The sequence below is a fragment of the Sebastes umbrosus genome, chromosome 15 (assembly GCF_015220745.1).
Source record: "Sebastes umbrosus isolate fSebUmb1 chromosome 15, fSebUmb1.pri, whole genome shotgun sequence".
Classification (NCBI taxonomy): Eukaryota; Metazoa; Chordata; class Actinopteri; order Perciformes; family Sebastidae; genus Sebastes; species Sebastes umbrosus.
In genome coordinates this window covers 24,036,408-24,052,543 of record NC_051283.1, presented here as the reverse complement: position 1 = coordinate 24,052,543, position 16,136 = coordinate 24,036,408, and the positions used below count along the sequence as shown (strand labels likewise).

General features: G+C 40.2%; 1 protein-coding gene and 1 long non-coding RNA gene across 3 annotated transcripts in view; both read right to left on the bottom strand.

Annotated features, from left to right (window-relative positions):
- Positions 1-14,187, bottom strand: part of LOC119503400 — a 15,768-nt gene extending 1,581 nt beyond the window's left edge. The window contains exons 1-2 of the long non-coding RNA XR_005210307.1: positions 14,178-14,187; positions 4,381-4,394 (exon numbers count right to left, since the gene is read on the bottom strand). This is a non-coding gene — a long non-coding RNA (uncharacterized LOC119503400). The remainder of the gene's footprint in view (positions 1-4,380; positions 4,395-14,177) is intronic.
- Positions 5,706-16,136, bottom strand: LOC119503397 (transmembrane protein 268). 2 transcript variants are annotated; one of them, XM_037795188.1, is made up of 9 exons: positions 15,823-16,136; positions 13,128-13,266; positions 11,067-11,161; positions 10,843-10,950; positions 9,631-9,783; positions 9,332-9,442; positions 7,539-7,628; positions 7,060-7,278; positions 5,706-6,516 (listed from the first exon to the last, which is right to left on the bottom strand). In XM_037795188.1, exons 2-9 carry the CDS (start codon positions 13,246-13,248, stop codon positions 6,349-6,351), a joined length of 1,065 nt encoding a protein of 354 aa, XP_037651116.1. In that variant the 5' UTR covers positions 13,249-13,266; positions 15,823-16,136; the 3' UTR covers positions 5,706-6,348. The 2 variants fall into 2 exon arrangements, with proteins under 2 accessions (XP_037651116.1, XP_037651115.1); XM_037795187.1 differs by having other exon boundaries at positions 7,060-7,281; positions 15,823-16,133.

Here is a 16,136-nt window from a genome sequence, read left to right as displayed (position 1 = left end):
AGAGCCAACAGAGCTGTATGTTAACGTTACTGTACGAACTATTACATGAGGTTTGTGGAGTTACGGGAGGAACTGAAAATGAATGTTTCCAATAGGAGAGATAGAGAAAATAGTGATGCCTATACTGTATTGTAGCACTTTCCGCTCTCTGAAATCTTTCCTCTGGTCTCTTTCCTCTCTCAGTTTGTCTTTCTCCTGTCCACATGAGTTATTGGACCTATTAATATTTCCCTTCTGCTTTCCAACTTTTTTTCCCTCTGTTGGTCCCTATGATGATGATGATGCTATTTTTAAAAGAATTATACAGAGATATTAAAAATTATGTTTGTTGACAATGAACATAAATAGAGACAGTATAAATACAGTTTATTCTGTAGTTTATATATTATTATTATTGTTATTATTATTATTATTATTGGCAACTGCATTGCATTTGATTATCACTCATGTATAATATCTGGGCACGTATTTATCAAACTTCTAAAAACTACACTTAATAATGCTCCTAAAAGACAACTAAGTAGTATTTTTTAAGACATTTATGAAGTGATTTCCTCCTATTTAATACCTTTTACTACTGTATGCTCAGAGCAGGAATATCCAATCAAAGATCAGGATTCACCCAACAACTGCCTTATTGTTTATTAATTTAAAATAAGTATTAAAATTAATTATTATTCTTACTCCACTACTTCAGATAACATATTATTCAATATTGAGTACAATCAATATAAAACTCAGAAAGTGTGTGATCACCTCAGTACTTCAGACATCTAATCTACTCTTAACCAATTTAACTTTTAAATTTAAGAGCATTTTAATTTATAAAAATGTTGATAAAATTGCTTTTATTAATACAATAGTTTTACTTTGTGGGAAATGCGCTTATTTGCTTTCTTGCGGAGAGTTAGCTGAGAAGATTGACACCACTCTCATGCATGTTCGCTAAATATGAAGCTATTGGAGACGCAAATGGTTAGCTTTATTTATCGTATTGGTATCGAGAAAGTAGATAAGCGTACTTCCCAAAATGTCAAACTGTTTATTTAAGTTAGAGTGTAAAAATTAAGAATTTTTAGGTGTAAAAATTAAGAATTTTTACAAAAAAATTAAGAATTTTTACACTTAATCACAAAATTTTACATTTAGCCGTTTGATAAATACCGACCCTGTCCTTATATGATTAACTCAGTGATATTTCAGTGTTAAAAGAGTAAATGAAGCACAGTATTGTTTAGTATTATTATTGTACAGAGGGCTCTGGCAGTGAGTGTGTGTGTGTGTCTACTGATTATAGAGTCACTCCTGGCATATCTAGTTTATACAGCGCTATAGGCTTCATCTCCCTGTGTGCTTTCTGATGGGACTCTTCGGCTGGGAGATGTGTTCTTCATTTTCATTTTTTTTTCTTTTTCTTTTTTGAGCCTGTAAATGCGATGAGTTGCTTGTTTCAAAGAGCCAAAAATTACCTAGGTGTACATGTGGTTCTCTTGGGGTTTTATTATTATAATGATGTTCATGGCTGTGTTGCACATGCGTTTGGTCGTTTTTCTGACTTCAGTTGTTTGAGTAATGAATAAAAGAATCATTTTTGGGTTGTGAACGATATACGTTTGGTGACGGCGGTGTCTCGTTCTTCTGGTCTGTTTTTCCCCCTCTCGGTGTCTCTCCATCCTCTCCGTCTCTCTGTGGCCTTTCCTCTCTCCCCTCATCACTAAGGTGCTATTTATAGTTGCCCCGGTTTTCTCCCTCTCCGTCTCTCTTTTTCCTCCCTCTGTCAGAACATGAACTACAGTATCTATCACCATCTTCTGTTTAATCACATTGTGTTTTACAGCTGCATTGTTTTGTGTGCATCATCTGTACCATAAATATGATTTTTCCTTCCCATCCAGGTAACAACTATTGGATGGACTGCCATTCAATTTTGTGCAGACATTCATGGTCCCCAGAAGATAAATTCTAATATATAGTGACCATCTGACTTTCACTCTATAGTGCCACCATGAGGTTGATATTCGTAAATGTAAATCAGATTTTTATTGTCACACATTGCACAGCACACAGTGAAATTGTATCTCTGCATTTAACCAATCATAGGAGCAGTGAGCAGCTACTATACAGCACCCAGGGAGCAGTTCGGAGGGGTCGGTGGCTTGCTCAAGGGCTCCTCGGTAGTGCCCAGAAGGCAAACTACCACATTTCCAGCTACCAGTCCACACTCAGTTCTTGGTCCGTGTGGGAACGAGTCCAAGTCTCTATGGACTTAGCACTTTTTAGTGAAATATCTTAACAAATATTATATGAATTGCCATGAAATTTGGTGCAGATATTCATGCCCCCCTCGGGATGAATTATTAATAACTTTGGTGGACCTCTGACTTTTCCTATGGCGCCATCATCAGGTCCAAATTTTAATTTATCCAACACTTTGGTTGACTAATGACTAATGTTAACTAAACTAATTAGCAAATGTTGGCATGCTAACAACCATGATAGTGAACCTGGTAAACATTATTTACCATTTTATTATTACCGTGTTCACGAAAAGAGTCCATATGAACGCCCCCCTCTAGTGGTATTCATGACCGCATAAGTGGAAAGTTTCTGAAAGCTCCCAGTTCACGAGTTGTGACGTGTTTGGTGACGTCGACAGAAATGGCGAAGACCATGGAAGTTAATTTTTCGGTGCATAATAAGTTGATATATTGTAATTTTAGTCGTATATTGTTTGTCTTTGTAATTTCATAATAGGTCTGAGGAAAATGTTGATATTCCCAACTGTGTCATCTTTTTCCTCTGTCATTATGCCTTTGCATTACCTGCATTAAGTTACCCATTTGCTAACTTGCTAAATTGTTAGCCTCTGTGGCTTCTAGACGTTGCTGTTGCTTAGCAGTGGTGTTCTCACGACTTGCCTGACTTGTACCTGTCATGGTCCTGGCTTTTTGTTAGATTTTGTTTCCTGTTTTTAGTTTTTAAGTCCTCTCCTATTTGGGTCTTTGTCTGGTTTTACATCCTGCCCTTGTTTGTTTCCTGCCTTCTTGATTGTCTGCCCCGCCCTGATTATTTTCACCTGTCCCTAATTAGCTCCACAGTCAGGTCACCTGTTCCCACTTTCCCAGTTAGTCAGTCACTATTTACACCTCCTCAGTTCCTCAGTCAGTTTGTCTTTTATTATGCATGGAGTTTTGGTTGCCAGTTACCTGCCTGCATCTTGGGCTCTCAGTTTGTAGGCCTACGCCTTTTTATTAATTAAATATATTTGTTAAATAAAATATGGTGAATTTGTTAGCAAACAGTTGCTTATATTTTCACATCCACCAGATATGGAGCAACATTATTATTCATTTGGATTTGTGTCCACCCAAAGTCACTTTCTTTTAGCTTTGTTTTTGGTCTCTACCAATTCCTGAGGGAAATATCTGTCTCTTTAGTTACTAAATGCTCCACTATGTTCACCAGCTAGTCTCTAACTGTGTCTGTCTGCTGTTTGGTGCTGAGCAGGTAGTGTACAGTACGTTTTTAGAGCTTTGTGGTTGAAAACAGCAGCCAAAAATGACACTGTGAGAGCGGTGAGAGTGGGCTGACAGCCAAACAATGAGCTCTCTATAAAGCTCTGTAAAGCAGAGGCGAGCTGCAGATTCAGATGATTATACTTCATAACTAACAGCGTTTCACTTTCATGTTGTTATTATTATAAACTATGGATTATAGCCGCTTTAAATCATATCTGTGAAAAGGTGAAGTATGGACCCAAACAAACCGGCTAATAGAAAAGAGGTTTGAGGGAGAACGTGGGAGCCGTGCCAGCCTGTGTGGCAGGATCACAGATGGCCATTTAGCCTCCCGAGGACAGCCAGCGTCTCTGAGATCGTTTAACTTGGCCTCACGCTGCACGCCTCTCTCCTCCATCACACAATCCCAGCTTCCCACCCCCCCCCAGGCCCCGGGTCAGCCATGCTGGCTGTCTCGCTGTGTGTGTTTGTGTCATCCTGCGGCTCTCTCGCTGGGCTGTCATCTCAGCCACAGCACCGGGACTGATGGGTAATCGCTGGTAATATGTGAGAAACCTGCAGCATCCTGCACACACAACGAATGCATAGATATCAGATCCACCTACGCACATAAAAGAACGTGCTGTATAAAACCAAAGGTGTGAAAACACAAAAACAAACTGGTTCCGCTTCTGTTGCTGATATTTGAGGTAACAAATCCAGGAAACTAAAGCCAATGATTCGTGTTAACCCGCTTTCAGCATCATTACACAGCTGCGTCGAGGGGAGTCTCTTTCCTTCCCTTCATGCTTCCTTTGTCTTTATCTACACATCACTTTTCAATAATCCAAGCAGCGGTGACAGACATAAAAGTATATACAACTATATGTAAAAATACTCCATTACAAGTCCTGCATTCAAACTCCAGTGGTGGAATTTAAGTATTTACTCTGTTCTTAAGTGCAATTTTGAGGTACTTTACTTGAGCATTTCCAATTTGTGTTATTTCATACTTCTACTTCACTACATTTCAGAGGGAAATATTGTAACTTTTACTTTGCAGATTTAGATTTTACACACAAAACGTGATACGTTTATGAAATATGATGCAATATTACAGATTAAACTACCTAAACATATATAAATTAAGTGATAGTTACTTCATCTCCAGTAACTGAAACATGAAAATGCTACATAAACAGGTATAAATCAAATGATATGATATATAATAATGAAACACTAAGACCCCTCTCATTCTGAGTACTGAGTACTGTGGCATTGGGGAGCGCAGGGAGACACAGGACACTGACTCAGAAGTGAGTTGAATAGAGGATTTATGGGAAAGGTTGTGGGGAAAGGAGGTGGAATGAGCAGTGAGGTAGCTGGCTGGGGCAGAGGGAACAAGAGCGGTGAGAAATGGCTTGAACAGGATGGAAGAATGAAGGAGAATGACGTGGGCAGGCCAGAGGTGGCAGATGAGTGGGCTGGAGAGCAGGTCGGCAGGTAGGTAATGGTCCACGGTAGCTGAAGCAATGCCAGGAGTGGTTGATATACTGCAGTCTAATGAGACTGATGAGAAGCATGTGTGCGGATTGGGAGTGCTTGATTGGCTGATTGCAGACAGGTGTGTATGATGAGCAGAGCCAGGAGGACCACGCCCACACACAGACGCAGACAGGGAGGGGTTGGAAACACAAGAAACACTAGGGCCCAATTCCAAACCAACCCCTCCACCCTCTTCCTACCTACTTCCACTCCGTTTGCGCGTCCGCGTGGAGGGTCCGCAATATTAAGGGCTATTCCAAACTAATCACCGGGGCGTGGAAGTGGGTTATAAAACCCTCCAACAGCGAGCCTGCATTGATGCCGACTTAACCAGCTGCCCTTACTGACGACGTGCAACGCCGTTTTGTGTTCGTCATGGAACACGATCCAATGTCAGTTCCGTGCGACTACCGGTACAAACATTTACTTGTAAACTGCTCAAACTGATAGACATTTAATTTATTCTGCTTTATTGTCATACAGACGTCAACAACATAAAGTAAATAGGTGGTATTTAGAATCAAATATACCCTTGTTCAGTTTAGAAAATGGTAGACATGTTCATTAGATTGTAATCTAATGAAACGGCTGACTAGACATCTGAAACATGACAAGAAGATTTTTAGTTAAAGGTCATGCGCCAAAAAGATTGGAAAACACTAGTTTAATATTTAACAAAGTGCTGTATTTTATAAGGTTATCATACATTTCTCATGTAAAATCTTATATGAAATGTAACTTGTAACTACAGCCAGTACAGTCAGATAATGTAGTGGAGTAAAAAAGTACAATATTTCCATCTGAAATGTAGCACAGTAGAAGTATAAAGTACCTAAAAAATGGAAATATTCAAGTAAAGTACCTCAAATTGTACCAAAGTACAGAACTTGAGAAAATGTTACTTTCCACTGTAGAATCTGCAAATCAAATCACAAGAATATATATTTATTATCTGTGCAAATAATTTAAACAGCAGTAACTAAGGCCGTGATTGTCATGGGTACAAGAGTGCAAATATTGTTTTACAGCAGCTGGATCGGACAGCGTTTGGCACGGTGCAGAAATTGTTGGTACCAAATGGACGATGGTGCAAACACAGAGCTGGCGTGAAGACAGCAGAGAGATCAAGAGAGTGGAGCTCCAAACAAGTCCTTCATTTGATCAAAACAACATAATCCATGTTTGCTCCAGAAGAAATGTCAGTTTGTCTGTTCAAGAGCATGCCTGCAAAGCAAAAGTCTTTTTTAAAAAAGAGAGTAGTCCACCAGTTCTGTAAAACAGGCTCCTGGTTTCAACGCTGGTTCTGTTATCGAAGGATCTTCCTCTTGATGTACTGGCAGAGGCAGAGATGGTCGGTGGAGCAGTGATTCCTCTGGGTGTGTAGGCGGCGTTGTGACCGTCCTGACAGCCTCTCAGACACCAGCAGCTTCACATAAGCTGCACTGTAGGTCATCAGAAGCTGGTAGGCTTTGGCCTGCAGAGAAGTACAACAACACTTATATAAGTTGTGGTAACCTGCTTTCATCTTGAGAATGAAGAAACACTTGTGTATACGTGTATGGAGAATAATACAATCTTAATTGCTTAATGAAGCCATGTAACTGATAATAATTGTTTTTATCAAAACTCCACATACTCTTGCTCGTGTAGAAACCAAACCTTAAAAACATTAATTGATAAAGTTAACTTGCACTGCAATTTCTTTTTGTGTATTAGCAAACATATATTGTTAATTTTGATGTATACATAATAAAACAATACTGCTGATGTTTCAGTCAAGCTCGAATATAAATCCCCTCAGTGTGGTAACAATCTTTATTTCTTTTTTATATTTTTTTATATTTTTTATTTCATATTATTATTTTTATTTTAATAATTATAATTATAATTATAATTATAATTATTATTATTATTATTTTATTTATTTTATCATATTTTTAAAAAATATATTTTTTCCAATTTGTTTTCTTTTTTTAAACTTTCTTTCTTTTAGTCTTGCAGCATCATGTCTCTTTACCTGAGCAGGTAACGACGCATCAGGGACTAGGCTGTAGTTGGTGGTCACTTTGGCGCCCTCCCGCTGGCTGGATGAGGTACTGCCGTCCGTGTCCTCGTGTCTCAGCAGAGGCCTCTGTTCATCCGAGTCCTGCTGCTCCAAATCCGACCCTTCGACCTCGGGGTCAACAGCCGTGTCCTCATTCACGAGAACGAGATGCGACATTTTCCTCTTCAGTTTCTTCTGGTGAAAGTGTGACAGATTGATCATGTTAAACTTCCTGCCACGCTGTGAAAATAGACACTATGAAATACGATACGGTCCTTTAAGGACAGAAACTTCTGTTTGACAGAAGATATAGAAATAAATATCCTTTCAACAGCAGCTGGAATTATGTTTGTATTGATTTTTGAGGGAGGACTAACATGGGAGCACAAGGAAAAAAATCGATAAAGCAGCAGGAGAACAAACAGAGGGACAGATGTACTGGACTCGCTCACCTGGGTGTCATTCCCCACAAAGCAGGGCTCCTCTAAAGTTTCAGTCAGTGCCCTCAGACAGCAGGACATGTCCCAATACACAAAGTAAAGCTGCAGAGAGACACAGAGAGACGAATACAAAAGCATTAGTGGCTGCCGAAACAAAACTGAAACTCTACTGATGTACTAGCCTGGTTACAGACCACTAAATCACCACTCACATCTCAAATTGCACCTGATTTGACTGTTATCAGGTCATTAAATGTGCGTAATTGCTCACTATCAGCATCATAGATGTGGGTCAGTACTACACCTACTACGTTGTGGAAGTGAAACTTAAAAGCAACACGTTGTAAAATTGCATGAAACGTTATATTTTGAACACAAACAAAACAGCTTCTTGGTTTAGTTTAGAGAAAAATATTGTTTTTTGGCCTATAATAAGTATGTTTTTTAAAAGTGGAACTTAATGCTTGTGAACACAAAGACAACTACATATTCTTGGTTTCACATGGGATGTGAAACCCGTCACCTGAGTGAAACCAACCTCCACACCACATTGAGTTTTACGCTGTCTACACTACAGCGCCTCAATTCTGCTTTTGCTCCTGTCGTAATAACTATGGTCACTATAGGTCGCTGTCGTCTTCTTCTTTTAATGATCAACCATGTGAATCGATGATAAAACACCTCCCAGTGGGTGTAGCAGGGCCCTACTGACCCACATATATGAGACTTATAACCACTGATAACGCCCCATTTAATGACCTGATGAGAGAATTTTGCAGAGTTTAGACATTTTTATTGATCACATGAAGCTCTTTACTCCTCTCCTCTTTATTACATGATTAGAGTGAATGTGTTACACCAGCCCCTACTGCCTCTTTGGACACTCCCTCCATATCCAATCTGTGTCTCTCTGACCTGCTGCCACTCCCCCAGTGGTTCTCTCCCTGTGTGTGTCAAGGAGAGTGAAAAGAGGAGATGTCACGCGTCATCAACTCGTGATATCTTTGGGGTAAAACACAAGCGCAGTAAAATCTGATCTGCACTCGCCGAAATTGAGCCAATAGCAACGCAGCTCCAGTTACACTGCGCATGTGTTATATCCCATACCCCAAGACCGGTGTGTGTGTGTGTGTGATTGTCTGAGTGGAGACAGGTGTGCTGGAGTCAGAGCAGAGCCCCACCAGCTGCATCTCATCCTGTAATCAAGACTCTTACAACCACCCAGCTCATCCATCTTGCTAGATTGTAGATTCTACTAGTGTGCAAGTGGTCAAGTCTGTATTTTGCCTTTTTTTTTTGCTTTTTTGCATTTGGATTTTTGTGAACTGTTCACTGGAACTAACCTCTACTCTCCATTCCTTTTGTTATCCAATTGTCTCCAGTTGACTCCAGTACCTGTCTCTTGCTCTTAACGTGCCTCCTAACGCTCAGCTGCTCTGCCAGAGACTCCACCAAATCTCAGTGGCCCTGGACATCTGGCTCCCTACAACCAGCCTGAGCCTCCCCAAAAACCTTGCTTACAATAAATAACTTTTCATCATATACCTGTCTCCCTGTCAGTGTCTGTGCCTGGGTTCACCTGTTCTGCAGCCCCACGTAACAGGGATGCACATTGATCTCAGTGTCATATAGTCCCACCATCATCTTATTGTTTCATCTTTATGTTGAGCAACACAAAAAAGATGAAACTAAGAAAGCTGTGTATCAAGAGTAGACATGGACACATCGTACAAAGAAGTTAGTGCCCTTCTGGCACATATGGAACCTGATATTCTCACAGTTTCAATTGATTTGATGAGAACAACCTGCATGTTTCCGGTGCAGGACTGCACCCAGTCGGCCACGGCCACCAGCAGCTTGTGTTTCACCATCCTCTCATTCACTTGGATTAACCGAACGTCTATGTTCATGTTGATCTGACACAGAAATGCACAAAGAAACATGTTTGAGAATCAATTATTTCACATTTCAGGTTTTTAATTTAAAGAAATTTAAAGATTTAATGAAATCCACTTCAGATGAATCCAAACTCAGATGTAAGATCATTAATATCAATGTCAATATTACTGTAAACTAATGTTATGGTAACAGACCCCATCCTTACCTCCTTGTTGCTGTAGTGGAGGATGACGATGATGGCAGTGGTGAGGAGGATGGAGATCAGGCTGACAGAGAGGCAGAGGACCCAGTAGTCTCTGACAGTGATATAGAGGTGGAGGGTGGAGAACACGGCACACCACACCACCACATACAGCATCTGGTGGAGTGGAGGGAGAGGAGACGTTGTTAATATTAACATGACAGCAACCAGCAGCTAGAATTTAAGAAACAGGGAAGGCAGATTTTTTTAATCTTTGGACAGAGCCAGGCTAATTGTTTCCCTTTTCTTCTAGCTTTAATGCTAAACTAAGCTAATTGCCTCCTATATCTGCAGCTGTGGAGCAAAACAACCTGTGGTTTCTAGAGCTTCACTGGCAGAAGCTGTTAACAGTTAAAGCTGCAGACGGTAACTTTGAGAAAATATGATAAAAAGTAATTTTTTATAAAACTGTCATTCTATCCTGACAGTAGTGCATGAGACAGATAATCTGTGCAAAAAAGAGGCATGCTCCTCGGCCTCCTCCTAGTGCTCCTAATTTGTAAAATTTCTCCACACCAGAATGAAAACAACCAATAAAAATGACTTTTCATCATATTTGCTCAAAGTTACAGACTGCAGCTTTAACAGCAGCACACAGTAACTGTGTTGTTTTGCCTGTGATACTGTATAAAGTGATTATTTATGGCATCTTTGAATCCTGGAATTTCAGCAATTTCAGTGTACTATATGTACAGTAAGTACTGTACACAAAGTACTGTGTAGCAAAGGTCATATATTAAAGAAGTCTGATTTTACATGTCAAGAGTATACAGTAGGTTACCCAGCCTGTGAAAACAGTATAGTATCTACTAATGTCTGAGAAAAGAACTGTTGATGCTGTCATTATTAGGACTATAAATTACATTTAAGTACATTTAATCAACCGGAAAGCCTGCGTTACAAACTGGTGATATGCAGAGTTTGAAAGACATGGGTTGACCATGACAAGACATGACCACTTGACCACATGACCTCTTTTTTTTATCAGTCTCTTGCAAGTTCCCAAACTTTATGAAAGTGTAATACTAAATCACTTGAGTGCTCATTTGAGGCAGACCAGGAAAAAAAGTATGAAAGAAAAGTGGTGAGAGAGTTAAAACTGCAGAGGTATGAGGAGAGAGCGATATGGTCAGAGTTAATCCTTGGTAAGATTGGGCGGAAAGCTGGACGACATACCGGTGCCAGTATGAAATGGAAGAGAGCCGAGTTGAAAACCATGTATCTCCTGACTGAGGGAACGTCCAGGGCTGTCTGCAGAGGAGCCTCCATGTCTCTGACTGGAATCTGAAAAGAATAAACAAATAAACAACCTGGATTAAACAGATTAAAGTAAAGATATCTGAATTTTGACGTGCCACAGTAGCTCATATATATGTGTGTGTGTGTGTGTGTGTGCTGACCTGAAAGCCATCATTCTCCAGCTTGGCACGGCACAGAGACAGATCAAAGCTCGGGTTTAGCATCGAACAGCTCGGCATCGCCACAACACACTGACCTGACAGCAAGAGAGAGAGAGAGAGATCCACAACAGGATCATCATTAATACATAAATGCTGGAAATAGAAGTGTGACAAGAACTTGTCTGAAACACTTGACAACTGACAAAGAAGAAAATGGAGGTATAAAATAAGATTTAAAAGCATCACTGCAGTATATATGGCAGCAATGAAAAGGAGTCTGTGCTGTCAAACACACACAAAACCTACAACAAAACTAGGGCAGTCAAATATAAATAACCCCTCAAATCTCACTGACCTGAGGTGCACCAGTCAGTACAAACTCCCGCCGTGCAGTCAGATATTGTTCAAACATACAGACTTTAAATCCCAAAGTTTCCATATATAACAAGTATATTATAGGCTCTATGTTGAGTAGTTAAAAGATCTCTCATTCACATCTTTGTATGTGTGTTTAGTGGCATCTAAAGCGTGATGTTATGGTGACTTCACCGTGATAATGCTTCCCTAATGCTGCTATACAGTAGGGCTGGATCATGAGGTGATCTAACATAAGAGCTCTGATCTGTTATACTGTAGTGACACAAACTGAACGATATCTGAAACAAGCACTGCGGGGCAAATGAGGCAACTTAGCTGTAACACCGGCAAGCTTTAGTGTGTACTGGGATTTTAACTGGTGCACATATTTAATACGTAACTTTTATTTCCAAAACACTTCCGGGATTTACTCAGGGCGAAAGTGAAAGTCAGAAAGATGCAGTTAATAAGTGATCTAGTCTGTATATGACTATTTGGTCAAAGGTTAGATTGATGAATTGGTTTATTAGCCTTTTATTAAATAACAGATACCAACTCGTCAATGCTGTCTACTGCCAATAGCTACCACCTGCAATTCAGGTATAAATATGATGATGTCCCATTTGTTCAAAGCATCTACCGAAATTGGTAATAACAGCAACACCTGTGGTCGTTAAGTGAACAAAAGTCAGCGTCCTGTTGCTCGGGCTCGCCTGTGTGCACGCGCTACCTGAATGTGAGCGAGCATCCGTCAAAACAGTGGGGCGACACACGTCAGCTAAAACCACAATATCCCTCTATATTTCACCTGCTTGGCAGTAATGTTAGCTGACCAGACGAAGGTCTCTCCATGAATCACTGCTGATCCTAGTGTTGGCTTTTCCTGCTTCAGCCTCCCGACCGCGGCCGTAGGGAACAGTGGAGACACCGGCACCCGGTCGGAGATGATAACGTTTCTCGCTGCGGAGCCCCGTCACTTCACAAGACACGGGAAACCTCTGTTGGTCTGGAGGAGCTGCAGCAGTTATTTCTGCACAAACGTCCACTGTACATTCACTAGATATTCTCAGAGCTAAACTAACTCTTCTGCAGTGTATGCACGTCAGGGTGGAGCGAAAGAGCGAGAACGAGCGCGGTGTGTGAGTGAAGGCAAGCAGGCCGAGGAGCAGAGGAGCAGAGTACAGCAGAGACCCCGGCCCTGAGGACCAAAGCTACGGTCTCCCCCGCGTCCTCCGACCGCGGCCAACACTGTTTTACAAGACGGGCTTCACTAGATATAACTTTGGGGTTTTGATGCTTCCGTGTAGTTTGTGTTTGAGTCTTGTCTGAACAGCGTAGCCACACGCGAGCGCGCATGGGACACCGACCCGGATTGATTTATACGTGGAAGAAGTTACAAACAGTCCCTTTAATTGTGGACTAGATAATGTTTTGCATCGGCACAAGTAAAAAAACAACAGATATCAGTGTGAAAATGTTTCTCCCTTTTTACTAGGCCATATTCCCCAAAATTAACACTGTTTTTGTGCCTGTTTAATTATTAATTTCAGTCTTATGTTTTCATTTATTTGATACATTATCAGTTAAGGTGTATAAATGACACAAGCTTGTTTGTTTTATTGCTTTTTCATAAGATTTTGTTGTTCTGCCTGGAATCATGTTGGGGTAAATCAGCTTCACACAAATAAAGAAGCAGCTGTTTACCATTTGTCCAGTTGGGTCTGCTGTTGTTTTCCTCATGCGGCTGAGCTTTGGTTTGTCTGATCTGCTCATCCACCTCACTCTCCTCCATCACATGACAGACTCCGTTGTTGTCCTCCATCATCTCAGAGGTAACCACGTCCTAAAGGAGAAAAACAGAAACAGAACATTTGAAAGTGGGCCTGACAAGGACATTTTATGATTTTATGATGAGATGAATTTCTGAGACATAAAAGGAATTTTATAAGTTCCTCATTTCCTGAAACCTGTTGCTCAAACATCCCTGAAACGTTCATTTCAAGTGAAAAAAAAGAGGATCCAGTGGTTTCATGTGACAGCAGTCATGCATTACTTTGCAATTACATTTCATGCCAGAACTCAGCATAGGCCTACTGTATTCATGTAACAGATTACAAGAAACGGAGACATTGATTATTCATCAGCAATGATGTTGTGTAAGAATTCAGAGGAACTTAGTGAGACAACATGTTCTAACGAAATAGGCTATTCATTTATAGTGTTTTCTAACACAATGAATCCCAACCAGAGGCGCACCTCAGGGGGCACTTCTGCAGCTTCCAGGGGGTACGTGGGAACCTCAACTAATTAACTAGTAAATCTCCAGAGCTGGTAAGTTGTAACATACAGGTTGCAATTGTGATTGTGTGAAAACTAGTTTAGAAGTTTGAAAGTCAGGAATAAACAATTGAAACAGTGAGCTAAAAACAAATGAATAAACATTTCAAATAGTCTGTAGTTAGCAAGCGTCAAAGGTACGGATAAACATTTGAAATAGTTAACTGGCGTCAAAGGTACGGATAAACATTTGAAATAGTTAACTGGCGTCAAAGGTACGGATAAACATTTGAAATAGTTAGCTATCTAAAAGAAATTAACATTGAAATGGCTGCAGTAGCTTAAAGGTCCCATATTATGCTCATTTTCAGGTTCATACTTGTATTTTGTGTTTCTACTAGAACATGTTTACATGCTGTAATGTTAAAAAAAACTTTATTTTCCTCATACTGTCTGCCTGAATATACCTGTATTTACCCTCTGCCTGAAACGCTCCGTTTTAGCACATTTTGACGGAATTGCAACAGAATTGCGTTGCTAGGCAACAGCTTGGGTCCACGTGTACTTCCTGTCAGCTGATGACATTCACATACACACTGCAACAGGAAATAAACTGGGACGAATTTATAACGTTTACATTAAAAACTGTGTAAAGGGTCTAAATATTGTATATTCGTGACATCACAAATGGGCAGAAATCCTGGCGGCTTGTTTCAAACTCAGAGTTTCTGAATACGGGCTGTGTGTGTTTCCCTTGGATTGAGTGTTTTGATACTTCCACAGTATTTATATAAATAAAAGTGTTAAATAACATCCAATTTACACTCCATTCATATAAACTATGACAAATGGTAGCCTACAGATGAGGCTATATAACACCTGAGCTCATCAAGGTCTGGAACCGTTGTCCTGTTCCTATCAACAGGTTAAACATGTCATGCTTGAATAAGCAGAGCGGTCTAGTGCAGGCTAATCTCTTTCTAAAGCCCTTCAGATAAAACAAAAGCCCTTATCTCTGACAAACATGCTCACAGTTTATTTAAAGAAAGACAGAAAGTCTCAAAACCTGCAGGAAACCAGATCACTTCTGCTTTCCATTCACTGCAGTGACATCGTGACGGGGTCATCTGTCGTCAGAGGCAGTAAAAGGTTATTAAACCTCTTATTGGATAGATTCAGTGTAGAGGAGTAGATTTAAGTGAATTTGCATTTTTATGAGCCTTTAGAGTTGCTCATATCTGTGCTGCCTTTTTAAGTGAAATGTCCAAAATGTCATGCTTTTATCATGGCAGTGTAGCTCAGCCTGTTAATAGAGGATAAGAGGTATCTTTAGCACGCTTCTTGTGATAAAACTGAGGAAATGCTACTTGTAGTCAAAACCAGCTCTCTCTGGGTCTTTTTCCATCTTGTGCTCTCGTCTGCACGTCTGTGACGGAGCCACATTTTAGCACTGAAGTGTGAAAACTCAATTGCTTTCTCCCCCCCCAGTCTAACCTCTTTCTTAGCCCTCTCATGCCTTTCACCTACTCTCTCATTTTCATTTGCTTACATGTAAATAAAGTCACACCGACTCAACAACAATTCATCATTGCCTGCTTACACTGCACCTGCTCAAGAAGAGAAAACACACAATGCTGTTCACACATGTGCAAACACAGGCAGCAGCTTTATTTCACTAGTAAATAGAGGAAACAGCACAGATGTCTTGAGCTTATCTTAAAATTGCATCCTGTTTGTTTTGTGTGTGGTGTTGCATTTCTGCTGAATCTGCTAGTACTTTTTATAGGCCTATTTGTGTCTGTTTTTTTGTGGCAATTCCTGCAGAAAATAACATTTTCCCAAGATCACTTGAGGTAAACTGATATTTTCATATTGAGCAGGCCATAATTCATCTCCAAAAACTTTTTAAATCTTCATGCAATTACATAAAAGCTCTCATTGGGTGTGTGTAGATGTAGAAACTGTGTCACATTTCTGTGTTCATTTAAAAAAAAAAAAAAATTCTGTGGCTACCCAACATGTTTAATCTGAGTAGCTCACCTCTAAGACTGTGAATCCTTGAAACCAACATCAATGAAACTAGAAAAAGTCCTCATTTCACATAATCAAACACACATCCTACCTGCTTTTTAGATGAAAGTCTGTCATATCAACAGAAGCTGTGGTGATTGTATTCCCCTTTCTCGGCCCTCATAGATCCCTCGTCTCACTGAGCATACAGACCATGGTTATACTTTCCCCCTCAAATGTGTCTCAGCAGAGTTTCTTTCTTACTTCTCTTCCTCTGTTTCTGTTTCTCTCTCTCCTCCTCCTCTCTCTTACCGTGTGACACAGATCAGCTCGACCTCATGACTACAGGAATGTGGTTTGTGGCTCTCAGCTCAACACAGTCAACACTAACAACATTTAAATAATATGTAGAGGCGAATTAAGAAA